Here is a 19,595-nt window from a genome sequence, read left to right as displayed (position 1 = left end):
TCAGTTGGTAGAGCGTTGAAGGGACAGTCCCAGGGAGAGCCAGTAAATTTACTCTGTTGCAGAGTAACACTGGATATGTGAGTCTGGTCAGAAGGGGAGGTCAAAATAATGATCAGAAAGAGAAGGGCTGTTTTAGTGGTCATATATCCATGCAGAAGAAAAAGTAACTTGTTTTATTGATGATAGGTTAGTAGTGATGTTTTAGGATTGATTTATTCTTCAGACAGCCACTGAGCTAAGTTTCAACATACAGATGTGAATGAGAAAGCCAAGTGTAAACACATATTTAACATGTCCTTTAGTTACTAGTTAGAAAGGATTGGAGGGACAAAGAGATAAACATTTAGCCTTTTGTGTATCACAGATACTGTGTTTGATGTTTTCCCAATAAGAGCAGCTTTTTAAAAATGAGATACAATAGTTGTAATTATATGAAAGTTTTTAAGACAAAAACACTTTTTAGCTTATCTCATTTTGTTGTCACAGTAAACTGAAGAAGAAGAGATATGATAATTATCCCCATTCTGTAAGTGACGATCTGTAATGACTGATCATATTATGTGGCTTGCCTAAGACAAGCTATTTACTGGTTGGTTATATCTGTTATTCTTGGTAGGAGTAAATAAATAAAGGTTGGATGAGCTACTACTGAAGTTAAACTAAGAATAATAGGACTTTGGAAAGACAAAGAGGAATACGTTCAAAGTACAGAACTGTAAAAGGACTAACTAGATAAGGTCAACATGTATTTGCTTACCATATCCCCAAAATATGAAAACTAAGAGGTTGCAAAGAAACTGAACAGAAACTAAGACGTTGTCTCTGGAAAATTGTCTTGGATTATATATAGAAGTACTTCTTGGGGCACCTGGGTGGTTCAGTTGATTAAGCATCCAACTCTTGATTTTGGCTCAGGTCATGATCTCAGGATCCTGGGATTGAGCCTTGCATTAGGCTCTGTGCTCAGTATGGAGTCTGCTTGGGATTCTCTCTCTCCCTCTCTGCCCCTCCCCTGCTCATGCTCTCTCTGTCTCTCTAAAATAAATATATACAAATTTTATTTATTTATTTTTAATATTTTATTAAAATTCAATTTGCCAACATAGAATATAACACCCGGTGCTTATCCCATCAAGTGCCCTCCTTAGTGCCCATAACCCAGTTACCTTATCCCCCCTCTCTAATAAATAAAATTAAAAAGTAAAAAAGAATACTTCTTTACATGGTGTGAGGTACGTTCAAAATCATTAATTGCCCTAGAAGAGTATGTGAGCTAAATCTATCATGAAGGTGTTAGAATGGAGACAGGTTTTAAATCATTTAACATTTTGTAAATATTTGAGTTCCTACTGTGGGCTAAGACTTAGTTCTTGGTCTTGGTACTGGGGAATATTGGTAAATAAAACATGCAAAAATCTTTTTCCTTCTGGAAGTTATATGCTAGTGGATGAGTAGGGAGACTCACACAGTAAATAAATACATAAGTAAAGTATATAGTATGTCAGATGATATACGAAGTGCTATAGAGAAAAATAAAGCAGAAGAAGGATGGGGATAAGAAGAGCAAGGCTGTGTTTGGGGCATTGCAGTTTAAAATAGGGTGATTGGGAAGGCTCTTTGAGAAGATAACATTGACCAAAGACCTAAAGGAGTATAGATAGTCAGGAGGCCAGGGTTGCCAGGGTAGAGGAAGTGAAGAAGGTAGGAAAGCAGGAGTTAAAGTTGGGGAAGGGGTACACGGGACAGATTGTGTAGGATTCTATGGAATATTTAATGATTTTGACTTCTATTCTGAAGGAGATGATAAACCACTTGAAGGGGATAATGAAATGATTTTGACTGAAGTTTTAAAAAGTAACTGGCTGCCATGTGGGACAAAGGGAGAAACACTTAGAAGCAAGAATCCAACTGATTTATATATAATGTAAGGGAAGAAGGGAAGATTTTCTGTATAGAATCCCTACTTTTTGATATAAAAATAATTTCTTGATGAATCTGTTGGGGTCTGAATCTTTAATCAGTGAAATAGCATCTTATGTTAGTCCATTTTAAAAGTTTATTACTTTTGATTACCTTTGATTCTTTGACATTCTTATCTTAATGAGTGCTAACATGAATTGCATGGTTTGATTCTTCAGATGGCCGCCAAGAGCGGGTTATGTTCGACAAAATTACATCTCGAATCCAGAAGCTATGTTATGGACTTAATATGGATTTTGTTGATCCTGTAAGTAAATATGGTATTCATTCATTCGTTCATTTATTTATTTATTTATTAATATGGTTTATATTTAAACCTCGTTTCATGTGATTCTTTTACTAGTCTCTTATCTCTTATCATTCACTTGCTAGACATTTGGATTTGGTATTTTGGTCATAGCCTTGAATATAAAATGTGAATTCATTGCTTAAAACTTATTTTCTAAAACAAACCAAAACAAAACTTGTTTTGTAACTTTTGGTCCTGTTCTTTTCAGAGAACTATGAAAAAAAAATTTTCAGAGAATTATAAAAAAAAATTATCAGAGTGCAAAGAGGAAAACTTAACATTTCATCTTATTCATAGGTGGAAAAGCCTGTAGAAAAGCTGTTTTGGAGTTGTGGTCATTTGTATAGGAACTGGTTTAAAATTTGCCTTTTTGTTATCTACGTAGAAAGAATACATTTAAATAATATGAAGTAGATTTAATTGACAACATTTAAATTAAGGAGAACTATTCAGAAGCAAGTTGCTCTTTTTCTCATTATTTTTTGTAACTCCCCTACTCTAGACCCTCATCATTTCTAATCTGGACTGCTGTCTCTAGTGGTCTGTAAAGTGTCCTCCTGGTCTTCCTCCAATCTTGCCCTTTTCGGATACATCTTACACCTAGCTTCCAAAATGATCTTCGAAGTAGAGTCTCTAAGAACCCTTTTTCCAAACCTGTTCGTATTGCCCAAGCCTTATTTAGGTGTTTTATCTGTACTGCTCTGGCACTTGTGCTGACTTCCCAGCATTAATCACATGATATGGAAATTAATTATATGTCTCTGTCCTCACCTAGAATCAAGGGTGGGCGGTGTCTTATTCTTGTGATATCTGCGATGCTTGGCATGTATGTAATTAGATACTTGATAAATATTGAATTGACCAAAGTGTTCAAAAGGAAATAATTTTAAAGTTGTTTAAAATATGCTTATTATAAATTCTCTCTTATATTTAGGAATATAAATAAAATATATTTATATTTTATTTTTATATTTAGGAATTCTAAACAATAATTAGAATAGTAGAGTGGTAGAATTGGAATGAATCTGAGATATCATCCTATTTCATCTTCCTGTTTTAGAGATAAAGGTTCAAAGAGAAGGGGAGTGACATACACAGATGACTTGTTATTTTACCCTGAGTTCTGATTACTTGCCATGTAGCACCAGAAACTATTCAGAAGACTTCTCTACTCTTTTATTGAACATAACTTATCTCTTGGATCTGAGAAGAAAGTGATCAGGAGTGTGGGCTTAGGTATAATATAAGTAGAATAGATTATAAATTAGTAATACACACACACACACACACACACACTTTTGAAGGGGGCATGCTTTGGTCACCTGGGAAGTGCATTGATTTTTCTGTTGAATTATGGTGTCTTTTAAAGATTCAGTAAATACACCAAAATTTGTTTTTCTTAAAAATGTATATAATAATTTATGCATTATGTCTTTTAAAAAGAAGAACCTCTTACAATATGGTCTGGAAAACAGTGAAATGTAGTGAGGTTGAATGGGACGTGGATTAGGAGTCTTAGTAACTGTGGGCAAGCCCCAGTATCCTGAGCCTCGGTTTCTCACGTAAAGTGGTGATGGTAATAATACCCATCTCATATGGCAACTGAGATGTCAGTGAAAATTGAGCTACTTTGTATCATGTGAAGTGCTAAGAGTAGTCATTAAATGATTTACACCTTCATCTCTTTTAATCGGAATGATTAAAGTTTGATTCATTTGCTTTCTCAGACTGGTCCTTAGGTAGAATTGGCAGGAAATGGGTAAGTTTGTAGCTCAAACCCTAATCACAGAGGGAGAATTTGAGTGAAAGATGAGGAAATACTAAGAAAATCACTGGTTTGTTTTTAGCTATTTTCCTGAGGCCATTACTCTTTATGGAAGCTATACTAGGGTTTCTGTTTGTTTGATGACCCCTCTTCATTGCATATGTAGTATGTATTTCCTAGTGGCTCTTTTGGTTTATGAGTTCTCATTACTAAGTTTCCCAAAGTACAACATTCTGCAAGATAATTTTTCAGAAGAGGAAGTTGTCTGTTTTGTGTTGATAATAAATTTGATTGTTTTCTTCATTGATCTCTTAAGGAGGCTAGTGGTCCTTGGGGAAGCTCAAGTAGTTCTTGGTTTTGCTTTTATAGGCTCAGATCACCATGAAAGTAATCCAAGGCTTATACAGTGGGGTCACTACTGTGGAACTGGATACTTTGGCTGCTGAGACAGCTGCAACCTTGACGACTAAGCATCCTGACTATGCCATCCTGGCAGCAAGGATTGCCGTCTCCAACTTGCACAAAGAAACAAAGAAAGTGTTCAGTGGTGAGTCTGGAGGAAAAAGAATTCTCAGAAAATGTATGAGGCTATTCAAATGAAACCTTAAATATCAAAAGAAAAGTTAACATCTAAAAAAAATTAAAAAAAAAAAGAAAAAAAGAAAAGTTAACATCTTATTTTAAAAATGTACAAATGAGGGGCATCTGAGTGGCTTAGTGGTTGAGCATCTGCCTTTGGCTCAGGTGTGATCCTGGGGTCCTGGGATCAAGTCCCGTATCATGCTCCCCACAGGGAGCCTGCTTTTCCCTCTGCCCATGTCTCTGCCTTTCTCTCTGTGTCTCTCATGAATAAATAAATAAAAATGTTTTAAAAAAATGTGCAAGTTAGTGGCAGAGAGGGGGACTGGAACTTCTTATTTCTCTATGCTGCTTACTTGCTGCATGAGTCAGTGGATCCTTTTCTTTCTTTTTTAAGCCTACCTTTAGGTGGTTGATGGTAGTGTGGTTGGAAAAATGAGTAATATTTACTGGCAAGTTCTGGGTTGAACAAAATGTCTTTTGGCATCATTAGCAAGCACTTCATACCATCACTCCAATTTTACAGTTCAGGGAATGCGAGCAAAGGACAGTTAAATAATTTGATCACTATGTAACAAGTGATATATGAAAAGTCAACTGGTAGACTGAGATTAGAAATCTTTGGGCTGTCAATTCCAGATCTATTATGTGGGGCTCAAACATTATATCACCCTCTTCATTAGATTTATTTATTACTTTTTAAAAAAAGATTATTTATTTTTGAGAGGGAGAACACAAACAGGGGGAAAGTCAGAGGGAGAAGCTGACTCCTGCTGAGCAGGGACATCCTCTCCCCACCCCAATACTGGACACCCTCTCCCCCACCCCAATACTGGACTTTGTCCCATGATGTTGGGATCATGATCTGAGCTGAAGGCAGAAACTTAACTGACTGAGTCACCCAGGCGTCCCTCATTGGATTTATTGTAGATATATTGGTTAAAAATTGATGTATAGATTTAAGACAGTCCCAATCAAAATGCCTGTATTATGTGTGCATATATGTTATATGTAAATGTGGACTGCCTACATTTACATATACCTCTGCTATGATGTCTTGAAAAAGAACAGAGAGGGAGAGCTTATTAACTGTGATTATAGAAATAAAATGCTTGGGATGATAGATTATAAATTCAAAATTGAGTCTTTATTCCTTTGAGATAAAAAAACTATTGAGATAATGATTTCTACTTTTATTTATTTTCAACCAATAATTCTCAATGGGGTTGGTCATCAGAATCATTGGGAAATCTTTTTCAAATTAGAAGAGGCTATGTTTAACTCTGAAAGATTGTTTCCTTAACTGAGGCATTATTATGTATTTTTTCAACATGTATATGGTTATTGAGCACTTTCTGTGGTAGGTAATGAGATAGGTTGGCATGATAAAAAGGGTTTTAGAGTATTATCTGAGGATTGAATTTGCTGTTAAGTGATTCTGACATTTATTTATTTATTTATTCAAAAAATCTTTTAGATGTGATGGAAGATCTCTACAATTACATAAATCCACATAATGGCAGACATTCTCCCATGGTGGCCAAGTCAACACTGGATATTGTTTTGGCCAATAAAGATGTATGTATAATGCTTTTCTGGTGAAAAATTTTTTTTACAGATTCTTTTTTTTTAAGCAACAAGCACATTTAAAAAAATTTAAACACTACAAATGGTATAGGTAAAAAAGTAATTCTGCCTTGCTGAATCCTACTTTTCCTTTCTAGGGCAAGAATGTTTTATCATATTTAAATTTATTTTTCTAGAGTTGTTCTATAATATGTGTGTGTGTTTATATATATGTACATGTATATTTTTCCTTTTAGTGGTAGTGTACTATGCCTACCGTTTTTGCTAATACTTTTTTCACCTATATGTTTACCTTGGAGGTAGTTCTATATCAACATTTATTTTTATTTTTTATATATCAGCATTTATGAATTTACCCTGTTCTTTCTAATGGCTGCATGGCCTTCCATTTTATTTTATTTTATTTTATTTTATTTTATTTTTTATTTTATTTTTTATTTTATTTTATTTTATTTTTTATTTTATTATTTTATTTTATTTATTTTATTTTTCTTTGCCTTCCATTTTTTTTATGGCCTTCCATTTTATATTGTCATTGTACATATGCATAAGAATTGTTCTATTGATGAATATCTGTTTTGCATTTTTTGCTGCAGTGAATATCCTTGTATAGTATGTGCTTTGCTCATAGATGAGTATATCAGTAAGATAATTCCCTTCAGTGAAGTTGCTTAGCCAAAGAGTATGTGCATTCAAAAATTTTGTAAAAAAAAAAAAAAAAAATTAGTAGACATGATCATTACATAGAAACACTGTCAGTATTTTGAAAAATAAAACTAACTCCATTTTCTTCTATCCAAAGTGTTTATTTGTACCAGATTATTTTTGTTTTCCTCTAAACAGCTTTATAGCCAAGAAAAACTCTGTAACAATGACCAGTTCTGCTATAAATCTCATGATAACACTAGTTTGTTTAAAACTTGTTAAAGTTTTTTTTTTTTGAAGAGCCTTAGAATTAATGTAATCCTACCTTCTGTCATTGTTTATCATATTTATTGTTACATGCAGTTTAAAATGGGCTAATTTTGAAATAAAAATATGTATTAATAAATATGTGGTACCAATACCTTTAGATTAACAGGTAGTCTAAAGACATGTTTAAGGATAATATGATCCCTCTTGTGTTTAGTTCTTTCCTTCCTTAATTAGAGATGAACTGTAAGCATAATGAGGAAAGTTTGGAAAATCACATTAATATTTTTACTTATATACAGCTTACATTTATATGTTCTCTTCTAGTCTTTTAATATAAATGTTTTAAACCTAATTTAATTTATGTACTATTTTATTTTCCTTAGTGATAGATATAAATTTCTAGTCTAGTAGTGTTAATCTCTTTTATATCCTGTATCAATTTTAGTTCTGGAGTCAGGGCTATAAGATCAGATTTTGTGAAAATAAATCTAATTATCTTAATTATGGGTTTTTTTGTTTTGTTTTACCTCTGTCAGCGCCTGAACTCTGCCATTATCTATGACCGAGATTTCTCTTACAATTACTTTGGATTTAAGGTAAATAATGGGTTTTAATAAGTGGGAATTCCTCCTTAAATCAGGAAATACAGATTTTTGTTATGTTTTAGTGATATAAAGGCAGTAAGTTTGGGAGTCTGGATGGTCCTCAGGCAGGGATTAGGTTAAGGTGGTGGTGGTTGTTTCAATTAAGGAAAGATAGCTTGATGCATTTGCGATTTTTGAATTTTCCAAATACTACTCCATAACTGAGAAGTTATGTAGATACTTTGTTAGAATTATTCCATATTTTTCTGTTTATGTAACAATTATATATTCAATCCCTACTATGTGCAAAATACTTTTTAAGGTACTTTTGTGTTGATAAACAATATTGTATAGTGTGATTGAGAACATGAATGTTGTCAGACCATCCTGGTTCAAATCTCTGCTCTTATTAGCAAGTTACTCAGTCTCTCTGTGCTTCAGTTTCCTCATCTTTAGAATGGGGATAATAATAATAAAATTACAATAACACATTCTCTTGAGAATTAAATGAGTATGTGTATGTGTGTTTGTGTTGCTTATGTCGGTGCCTAGCCTTAGAATAGCACTTCGTAAGTATTAACCATGAAGACGACAATGATGATAAATACCACAACTTCTGCAGTTAACGTTATACACATTAATACAGAGCTGGCTTTTTCCAGGAATTTTCATGTAGTCTTTTCCAAAAAAACAGCCAACCAATAATGTTCCAGACTGAAGCCAGTAAGAGTAAATAGGCTGTTCTTTTCATTTAAAATTATGTAAAAACTGAGAATATGTAAATAAATTGCCTTGGGGCTCCTGGGTGGCTCAGTCCATTAAGCATTTGCCTTTGTCTCAGGTCATGATCCTTGGGGTTCTGGGATCGAGCACCATGTCTGGCTCCCTGCTCAAGTGAAGCGAGGAGCCTGCTTCTCCTCTGCCCTTCCCCGCCCCCTGCTCGGGTTGACTCTCCCTCTTAGGTGCTCTCTGTCTCTTTTTCTCTCAAATAAGTAAATTTAATCTTTAAAAAAAAATAGATTGCCTTATTATGAAAGATATATCCATTGTGTCTTTAAAAACTATGCTCTGGAAGTGTTTTGGTTGCTTTGCTTTTTCTAGACACTGGAGCGGTCCTATTTGTTGAAGATCAATGGAAAAGGTGAGAAACGAACATGTTTGTTATGTTTTCTATTCTTTATATTGAATATAGAGCTCTGAGTTATTAGCCTTAACATTTCTATTTAAATGCTAACATTTTTAACTTTAGGTTTGGCTTATGAATAATTGTTGGTGCTTATTGGTAGAAAGCTTTTTAAATTATCTTTTGGTATTCCTTTTTGACTCAAGTGCATGTCTCAGCCTAGTTTTTCTAACATCCCATCATTTGAAACTCCTTTTGTTTTTAGTGGCAGAAAGACCACAGCATATGTTGATGAGAGTGTCTGTGGGGATTCACGAAGAAGATATTGATGCTGCTATTGAAACATACAACCTTCTTTCTGAGAAGTGGTTTACCCATGCCTCTCCCACTCTGTTTAATGCTGGTACCAACCGCCCACAGCTTTCTAGGTATGTTTCATCACTAGTCATTTTTAATATTCTGAAATGGTTTTGATTAGGGAGATAGACCTTGACCTGAAGAAATGAGGCAGTTAATCACATAAACATTAATTTAATGAACATTGAATCACTCCTGTTCTTATCAAATGAGATTTGCATCCTGGAAAGATCTGCAGTATCATAAATGAATTGGAGAAACAAATGCTGATAATGAAATTTTCTAAAGTTCACTGTGATGATATTTGCACAACTCTCTGAATATACTAAAAGCTGTTCATTATACGCTTTAAGTGGGGAATTGTGTGTTATGTGAACTATATCTCAATAACATTGTTTTAAAAACAAATGCCAAAAACTAATTACAGGACTCTCTAAATAGTCTGTACTTTTGGATTAGGGAAGTGAAGTAGAGATTGAGAGAGTGGACAGATTCAGGAGGTATTTAGGAGGTAAAATTGACAGAATTTGGTGATGTTTTTGATTTGGGTCAAGGATGGTTCCTAAGTTTATGGGTAGAGTAATAGGATTAATGGTGATACCATTTTCTGAGAAAGGGAACACTGAAACAGAATCTAGTAATATTTTTTAAAAAAATACCCCTTAGCAATATTAGTGTATCCAGGAATTCAAAGATATGCTAATGTCAAATGTTTTGCTGATGCAAAAACTGCATTAATGTAATCCATTGCACTAACATTTTATACTCCATCAAATACTCTTTCATAAAAAAAATTTAACAAAATAGATACAGAAAATAACTTTCTTAATTTTTAGAAATATCCACTAAAAACACCTCTGTTTTCAGCAATGTAGTAGATGCTTGAGATGGCATTGTAAGGTAAGAAAAAAAAAGGCTTGTAAATGAGGGAACAAAACTGTGATTCACAGATGATATGATTTTTACATAGGAAATTAATACTTTGGCCTACATTTTAATAGAATATATATGATCTCAGAGTGGCGAAGGATATCTTAAAATAGTTATAATAGACAAAATAGCATTAAGGAAAAATTGACTACATTATAATTAAAAACTTTTGTGAACCAAAAACAAAGTGGAAAATCAAGTTTCAGACCTAGAGAAGATATTGGCAATGTGTATTAACTGTCAAGGGATTATAAGAAAAAGACACAAAACTAATAAATAGGAACCTGGGCAAAGGATATAAAGAAATATTTCACAGAAGAAACTTGACTGTCAATAAACATGTGAGATGATAAACTGTTAGTAATTAGGAAAGTAATTAGGAAATTTCCTAGTAATTAGGAAATTACTGTTAGTAATTAGGAAAGTAACATCATAATGAGATATTTCATATCTATCAGACTGATAAAAATTAAAAGGCTGATAATACCAAGTGTTGCTAAGCATGCAGAACACAGGGAACTCTCATACATTGCTAGGTGACTATACTTATCCATTCACTTTGGAGAATCTATAGTAAAATGCATATTTTTTGACCCAGGAATTCCCCTCCTCGGTTTTTATTCCACAGAAATCCTTAGACCCAAGCACCAAAAGATGTTCAAGAATTTCCACAGCAACATTGTTTAGAATACCAAACAAATTGGAAATAATCCAAATGTCCATTGACAGGCAAATGGACAGATAATATTGGTATAGTCATACAGTGGAACAGCTTATATCAATGAAAGTAAACTGAGAGTGACATGTATCAGTAGGAAAAAAATCTCTTAACACAATATTGAATTAAAAGCAAATTGCAAAAGGATAAATAAATATACAACCAGAAATGTAAAAATGTCGAACATATATAAATGCTAAAAGAAGGTAGAAATGCATGGAATGGTATGGGATTGTAATTAGACTATATTTGTAGTGTCTTTTCTTGAAATAGATGGTAAGTACAAAGTATATGTCATATTATTCCCTGTATATTTCTCAGTGCCAGCATATTTAATAGAAAAAGTTAATGGATAGAATCCATTTGGGTGGATGTATATTCAAGATAGTGAAAGGATTATTGGTAGAGTGAGGTTCCTGAGGTAGGGAGCAGGATGAGATCCAAATCACAAGTCAGAGGGCTTGTCAAAAAAGATGTAAAGGAACTGTATTACTCAGCCATTAGAAATGACAAATACCCACCATTTGCTTCAACGTGGCTGGAACTGGAGGGTATTATGCTGAGTGAAATAAGTCAATCGGAGAAGGACAAACATCATATGTTCTCATTCATTTGGGGAATATAAATAATAGTGAAAGGGAATATAAGGGAAGGGAGAAGAAATGTGTGGGAAATATCAGAAAGGGAGACAGAACATAAAGACTCCTAACTCTGGGAAACGAACTAGGGGTGGTGGAAGGGGAGGAGGGTGGGGGGTGGGGGTGAATGAGTGACGGGCACTGAGGGAGGCACTTGACGGGATGAGCACTGGGTGTTATTCTGTATGTTGGCAAATTGAACACCAATAAAAAATAAATTTATTATAAAAAAAAAGGAACTGAAGTTCGGAGGGTCTATCAAAGAATTGGTTGACCATTGGATAGATGTTTCTTATTTCATAAATGTTTAATTTTTTTTGCCTTACTAATAGGTTGGAAAGACCTATTAGTGATGTATGCTTAGGAATTTGCATGAGAAAATATGATAAAGCACATCTGCAGTCTCATAAACATGTCAAATTAGTATTTTATACTTTATTGTAAGACTTCCTTCTAGGCTTAGCATGTAGGAAGGGCAGCAAAGTGTTTTTAAATTAATATGATTCGTTGATATGTCTTGTGTCATATCCAGTAAAAGTATTTTTTTTCCCTAAAATACCTAGGAATTTTGTAAACTTCAAATCCTTTATTTGCCCAACTTAATGTTTTTGGGGTGCATAGTCAATTTTGTTTCTCTGCTTTGTTTCATTTCCTTGCTGAATTGTGACTTTTTCTTCCCCTGTAGCTGTTTCCTTCTGAGTATGAAAGATGATAGTATTGAAGGCATTTATGACACTCTAAAGCAGTGTGCATTGATTTCCAAGTCTGCTGGAGGAATTGGTGTTGCTGTGAGTTGCATTCGAGCTACTGGCAGCTACATTGCTGGGGTAAGCTTCTGTTTTATGACTGAAACATTGTAGGCTAGAGGTTGAGAACATGTCTGCTGGGTCTCTAATAAGTGCTAGCTGGCTGTGTGACTTAGAGTCAGTCATTTCACTATTTATTTCTAGCTGCTGGTTTATATTAGATGATCTGAAGGATTTTTTTTTTAGCTCAGATTTTGCAGTTCACATTTATTTTAGCAATAATAGTAGCAGCTATCATTTATTGATTGCTTATTATACGCTAAATCTATTATAAAACTTTTACCTGAGTTACTCATTTAATCCTTGCTACAACTGTAGGAGATGGGTACCATTAGAGACACATAGTAGGAACTTCACTCCTTACAATGACTTTGTGGTTAGAGGCAATATCGGCTTCATTTTATAAGTGAGGAAACTGAGGCAGAGAAAATTAAAATTACTTCAAGAGATCAGTCACTTAATATGTGATAGAGCCACATATTAAGGCTCTAATGCTTTAAGGCTCATGCTTTAAACATTGGCATCTTATGATGTGAATTTAGCCCTTTACTAGTTCACTATTGATTGGGAGTCAAGATAAGGATGTTGGATAAGACCGGGGTTTAAATTCTGTCTCTGCTACTTTCCAGTAGTGCGGCCTAGCAGAAGTTATTTTACATCTCTGAGTTTGTTTCCTCACCTATAATGTGAAAAAAAGATCTAACCCTACAGAATAAAGTTAGAGACTAGAAGGAAACTATTATATTATGTAGTGTTTTAGAGCACTTAGGTATAATAGTAGGGTGAGCTATTGCTCACTTATCTTTCTAGGCTTGCTTTGGAGTTAGGATTATTTTATAAATTGATGAGATACTTTGTAGTTTTAGGAGTCTCTGTATTTTCTTTCTTCTTCTGCCTTTTTTTTTTTTTTTAAAGATTTTATTTATTCATGAGAAACAGAGAGAAAGGCAGAGACAGAGGCAGAGGGAGAAGCAGGCTCCATGCAGGGAGCCCCATGTGGGACTTGATTCCGGGACGCCCTGAGCCAAAGGCAGATGCTCAACTGCTGAGCCACCCAGGCATCTCGAGTATTTTCTTATTTTCATTCTAGAATCCATTTATTGTTGAGAATCTCCATTTATCTTTATTGTCTTTATCTGTTGTATATAATTCTTACTCTGAGTTGCCTTGAATTCTTTTGGGAAAAAGACATTGTAGTAGTGCATTTACTCTACCCAAAGTATATCCTTATATAATGTCCATTAGAAGGTATGGAGTTTAAATTTAGCTACCCTGATTTCAGATTTTTTTGACTTGTAACGTTACATCTCATTGTAAATTAGAGATGCAACAACATTACAGCAACAATTAGAGAAAAACATTTTTGTTTTTTGTTTTTTTTAAGATTTTATTTGTTTGATGGAGAGAGTATAAGCAGGGGGAGTGGCAGGCTGAGTGAGAGGGAGAAGCAGACTGGAGCAGGGAGCCTGATGTGGGGCTTAATCCTAGGACCCCAGGATCATGACTTGAGCTGAAGGCAGACATTTAATGACTGAGCCACCCAGGCACCCCCATTTTGTTTATTTTATATTGAGTATTCTGTTTTCAAAGCAAAGGAGAGATAGAAAGCAAGTAAAACTTAGTATAGACTAGGAGAGAGTTATTGTTCGCTGTTGAGCCATTTCATTCTTTTCCTTGTTTAGTCCCACTTTTTTCCTCCAGATTGCTTTATTCTTGGTCTCTCTTTCAGACTAATGGCAACTCCAATGGCCTTGTACCAATGCTGAGAGTATATAATAACACAGCTCGATATGTGGATCAAGGTGGAAACAAGGTATGTTCTGTTACTTGAAAGTCCTGGAAATCAGAACTAAAAATCTTTAATAATGTATGCTTCAAATAAGATGATTTATTGTGTATATTTCTAACTACTCTTTTTCACTTTTAAAATCAATTTAGTGAAGTGTATTTACTTATTTTAAAAGTGTACACACTTTTAAGCGTAGAGTTTGATGGATTTTGACAAATATAACATACTTGTGTAGTTACTATACCAATAAGGATATAGAACATATCCATTACCCCAGAATGTTTCTTCAAGTACCTTTGATTAATTACCCCATCACTTCCACCTGTACATACTTCATCCCTGGTTCCAGGCAGCCAATTGTCTAGTCAGCTTTTATTTATTTACTTATTTTTATTTTTTTATTTTTTAAGTAGGCTCCATACCCAATGTGGGGCTTGAATGCATGACCTTGAGGATCAAGAGTCACATGCTCCACTGACTGAGCCAGCCAGGCACCCCCCAGTCAGCTTTTTTATATGACCGTTTATTGGCAAAGAATTTCTAAAGTTGTGACTTCTATTAATACCTAACCTTGAAAAAGAGTTGTAATAGTCTTATAGCTTTCTCTTTAAAAAACAAAACCAAAACTCTTCCTATTTCACAGAGGGAGAAGTAAAGTTGAGAAAATAGGTTATTTACCCAGTGTTAACAGCAGAATAATTCGCAATTTGAGCCTGCCTCAAACAGATATGTAGGCACACTAATCACCTGTTAGTTTATATATTTCCATTGATGGGCTTTATTTATTTATTTATTTCCATTGATAGACTTTAAAAATGATCATTGGAGACCTTATTAAGATATCACTTTATCTTTAATAAGAGCACAACTTAACTATTGTCAAGGTTAAAGTGATTTTCTGCAAGTTTTGCATACCTGTTATATAATGAAAAGTGAACTATATGGCAGCTGAAAAGGAAGTTCCATCTATGGTTCACTGTGTTACTTTGAACAAATTATTTCATCTTGTTTTTATCAATTGGCTCTTTTTTACTCCTAGAATTATAAGAACAATATTACTACTTATATTTGTAGTATTTTTATTTGTATTATTTAATTCCTTAATTGTGAAGATCAAAGGAGATATAGAAGTACTTTGGAAAATACAAAGTTTCTTTGATTCTGTTTCTGAAAAGAATGATGAATTTATTTGCCTTTAGCGACCTGGGGCATTTGCTATTTACCTGGAACCTTGGCATTTAGACATTTTTGAGTTTCTTGATTTAAAGAAGAACACGGGAAAGGAAGAACAGCGTGCCAGGGACCTTTTCTTTGCTCTTTGGATTCCAGATCTGTTCATGAAACGAGTGGAGACTAATCAGGTGAGAAATAGGTACCTTTTGGTAAGAACAACTTGATTCATATCAGCTTTCTTTTTTCATCAGCTTTCATCTTAAATCAAACTTAGGAAGAGCTCACCTATGTGTTATGCTACAGAAGGCACTTTAAACAATTTGAGATATGCCATTCCTGCCCTCTTGGATTTTTATTCTCTAAAGCAGATGCTATCCGATCTAAAATACTTAAAAGGTCATGTATAAATAGGCAGAACTAGGTGTTTGAGCCTGAGTCCAAAATGATTAATTCTATAGCAGATTTCCAAGAGAGTCTATGGAAGCCATCTTATCCCTTGCAGTATTCCTAATGGACTATGCAGTTGGTTATTTTTTTTTAAGATTTTATTTATTCATGAGAAACACATTGAGGAGAGAGAGAGGGGCAGAGACACAGGCAGAGGGAGAAGCAGTCTCCATGCAGGGAGCCCAATGCGGGACTTGATCCTGGGTCTCCAGGATCACGCCCCGGGCTGGAGGCAGCGCTAAACCGCTGAGCCACCCGGGCTGCCCTCAGTTGGTTATTTGAAGTCTTATGGGTTCTTCCCTTTGTAGGACTGGTCTTTGATGTGTCCAAATGAGTGTCCTGGATTGGATGAGGTTTGGGGAGAGGAATTTGAAAAGCTATATGAAAGGTATGGTAAAAATATGAAAGTAATAATTTTTAACCATGTGTTTCTTTTATTTGGGGGATCCAAATTTCAAAACATCAGTCATTAGGCAGTTTCTAGGAATCTTCAGAAATATGCAGGAGAGAATGTAATTAGTAATTTTATTTTGGTCAGATTTGCTACCTGAATCTTCACCAAAATTTGGTTTGTATCTTCCTTCTTAAAACTTTGGGACTTACTTTGGTGCTTTAGTTTTTAATTGATACTTATAAAAATGAAAGTAAAGGGTTATTTTGTTTTGTTATACAGTACATTTGATTGAATTAGTTATGCTTTATATTGCCCACAGAAATCAAGAACAGCTAGGACACGTGTCAGTAGTTCATTAAATAATAGCACAGTAGTAGATTTAACTACTTTAGATGTTATTCCTTCCTTAAGAAGAGTATTGTTGATTTAGTGGGATTTGAGTATATTCTAAATGGGTCCAGAGCTGCCTGATTTTCCTCTGTAGCTTTAGCCACAGTAAAATGAATATCCTATTCCTTTTCTTTCCCCTTCTCTCTTAGCAAAACATAGTAAACATTTAAGAATTTTCATAATTTTATATCTTAGTGTCTTCAAGTTGTCTACAACTTTTTTCTTAGGGAATATTTAAAGTAATACTAGCTTTGCCTTTCAGTTATGAGAAACAGGGTCGTGTCCGCAAAGTTGTAAAAGCTCAACAGCTTTGGTATGCCATCATTGAGTCTCAAACAGAGACAGGTACCCCGTACATGCTCTACAAAGATTCCTGTAATCGGAAAAGCAACCAGCAGAACTTGGGAACGATCAAATGCAGCAACCTGTGCACAGAAATAGTAGAGTATACCAGCAAAGATGAGGTAGGTAGACAAACTTCTGCCCAAGTCCTGAGAGAATAATTTTAGGCAGTTATTATTTGTGAATCCCTCACTTGATTTCGCTTGAGAAGGGGGAAGGGAGTTTTCATAGTTTGCTGTAAGTAGAAGGCACTAAAATAAAGATGACAAAGGAAAGAACACGTGTGATCTGTGCCCTTAAATATCTTACAGTCTAAAGCATGTGGAAAAGATTATCACTTTTTTCTTAACACACACATTGTTGTAATAATCTTTTCTTAGTGTTCAGTTAAGACAAACACAAGAGAATGTATCAGGATGTTCATTCAAATTAAAGTATGTAAATAGGTAGAGAGTCCATTCAGTAAATGGTGAGGTAAAATTCTAATCTCAAATCTTTAAAGCAATTCACAGAAGAGGCAAGGCTAGAAATAGGACGTAGATTTGTTTTCTTTGTTTGCTTTTTAAAAAATATTGTATTAATTTATTTGAGATTGAGCATGAGCCAAGGAGCAGAGGGAAGGGGAGAAGCAGACTCCCCACTGAGCAGAGAGCCCAACACAAGGCTCGATCCCAGGACCTTGGGATCATGACCTGAGCCAAAGGCATATGCTTAACCAACTGAGCCACCCAGGCACACCACCTGTTTTTTTTTGTTGTTGTTGTTTAATCTTATGAAAAAACTTTCCATTTGGGAAGAACAGCCTGTCAGATCTGAGACAGGAATAGGTTTTATGCAGAGAATGTCAAGTAAGTTTGTTTTGATGGAGCAAATACATTATGGTTTGGTATATGGAGAGATAGGCTATGGCTGGGGGAGGGGAGATAGTAGGTGAAATGTCACAGAGTAGAAAGCCCTCATAAGTTCCAAAAAGGAAAATAGCTTCAAAAGGCTGGGATGTGAAGGATAGTTCTTGTTTCTGGTAATAATTGAGTGTCTTGCTGTGAAAGGAAGTTGGAGGTTAGCTTATGGAGATTATTATAGTTTTTGGATGACAGGCTGCTTGGATGTTGGATGTAAACTATGGAGATGAGGAAGAAAGAGCAGATACCATCTGCTAGGACCTAAAAAACATGACAAATGAAAAGTGGGGGAAGAAAATGATTAAGTGAATTAAACATACTGCAGTTTAATTTAGCCAGAGGTAGTGAGCACTAGCTATAGGTAAGGCACTGTACCAAGTGCTCTGGGATGAAAATGATTGTGGCTCAGGCCCTGCCCTTTAGAAACTTATAATTCATTATTGGAGAAAATATTCCATTCTCAAGTAACTATTGTACTGGATAGATTATGCTATAGAGACCCTCTTAAAACACAAATCAGACCATATCATTCCTCCACACGGCACTCCTCTTTGACTTTCCGTCCCATGCAGAGTTTGTTCATTCTTTTTTAAAATTGAAATATAATTCTCATACCATAAAATTCATCCTTCTAAGTACACATATCAATGTTTTTTGGTATATCCACAAGGTTGTGTAACCATCATTAATATCTAATTCTAGAACACTTTCCATCAACACAGAAAGAAACCTTGTATCCATTAGCAGTCACTTGCCAGTTGCCTTCCTTCCCCATCTCTGGCAACTCTTAATCTGTTTTCTGCCTCTGGATTTGCTTCTTGTGGACATTCTGTATAAACAGAATCACATAATATGATATGGTGGTCTGTTGTATCAGGCTTATTTCACTTAGCATGTTTTCAAGGCTTATCTGTGTTGTAATATGTATCGGTATTTTATTCATTTCCATCCAGAATTCCTACAGTGCTCTGAGTTCATGCACAACTGGGCATACCCATCTCATCTACTGTTAGTTTCCTCCTTGCTCACTGTGCTCCCGCCCTATAATTTCCAGATATATCAAGTACACTCTGTCCTCAGGATTTATGCTTTTACTTTGTTAAAATGCTCTCCCCCCCGCCAAATAGTCACATGGCTTGCTGTCTAACCTTTTCTTTTTTCTTTTCAAAGATTTTATTTATTTATTCATGACACACACACACACACACACACACACACACACACACACACACAGGCAGAGACACAGGCAGAGGGAGAAGCAGGCTCCATGCCGGAAGCCCGACATGGGATTTGATCTTCGGTCTCCAGGATCAGGCCCTGGGCCGAAGGTGGCACTAAACCGCTGAGCCACCCCCGCTGCCCCTACCTTTTCATTTCATTGTTCGTACGTCTCATTCTCAGTGTGGTCTTTCTTGACAACTCTGTTTAAAAATGGCACTCCTTCTGTCCTTATTCCTAGAACCCTTTTGTCTTTTCCTGCCTTATTTTTCTCCCTTGCATTCATTAGACTTGTGTAGTCTGAGCTGTGCTTTAAACATGCATAACGTGCAGAATTGAGTAGATATGATGAGCATGAGAGAGTCTAGTTGAGAGGAGTTGAGATTTTGGGTTAGGATAGTCATAATCAAAATGGAAAAGAAAGTGTATTCATTTAACATTATTAAGCATTTGTTATATACCAGATGTGATACTAGTACTAAAAAATATAAGGGTAAATAAAATACAATTCTTTCCTGAAAAAGTTTACCACCTAGTGTAGTGTAGTGGAAAATCACCTGAAGAGCTTTTTTAAAATTCACAAACTTGGATCCCCTGTTGTTAGGGGCTTATCAGAATCTCAATTAGAGTAAGGGAGGATTGTATAATTTGGAAGACCTCTTTACAGTG

The 19,595-nt window shown here is 35.0% G+C and overlaps 1 protein-coding gene across 1 annotated transcript in view; it reads left to right on the top strand.

The window, feature by feature from the left end:
• Positions 1-19,595, top strand: part of RRM1 (ribonucleotide reductase catalytic subunit M1) — a 35,410-nt gene that overhangs the window by 4,873 nt on the left and 10,942 nt on the right. Inside the window, exons 2-12 of the mRNA XM_026010593.2 lie at positions 2,139-2,227; positions 4,404-4,581; positions 6,091-6,191; positions 7,652-7,711; positions 8,801-8,840; positions 9,088-9,250; positions 12,151-12,292; positions 14,001-14,084; positions 15,260-15,421; positions 15,989-16,068; positions 16,727-16,928. Coding sequence (XP_025866378.1) covers positions 2,139-2,227; positions 4,404-4,581; positions 6,091-6,191; positions 7,652-7,711; positions 8,801-8,840; positions 9,088-9,250; positions 12,151-12,292; positions 14,001-14,084; positions 15,260-15,421; positions 15,989-16,068; positions 16,727-16,928 — 1,301 coding nt within the window. The remainder of the gene's footprint in view (positions 1-2,138; positions 2,228-4,403; positions 4,582-6,090; positions 6,192-7,651; positions 7,712-8,800; positions 8,841-9,087; positions 9,251-12,150; positions 12,293-14,000; positions 14,085-15,259; positions 15,422-15,988; positions 16,069-16,726; positions 16,929-19,595) is intronic.

The sequence above is a fragment of the Vulpes vulpes genome, chromosome 11 (assembly GCF_048418805.1).
Source record: "Vulpes vulpes isolate BD-2025 chromosome 11, VulVul3, whole genome shotgun sequence".
In the NCBI taxonomy this organism is placed as follows: domain Eukaryota; kingdom Metazoa; phylum Chordata; class Mammalia; order Carnivora; family Canidae; genus Vulpes; species Vulpes vulpes.
The sequence above is the reverse complement of the archived record's forward strand: the minus strand, read 5'-3'. Positions and strand labels throughout refer to the sequence as shown.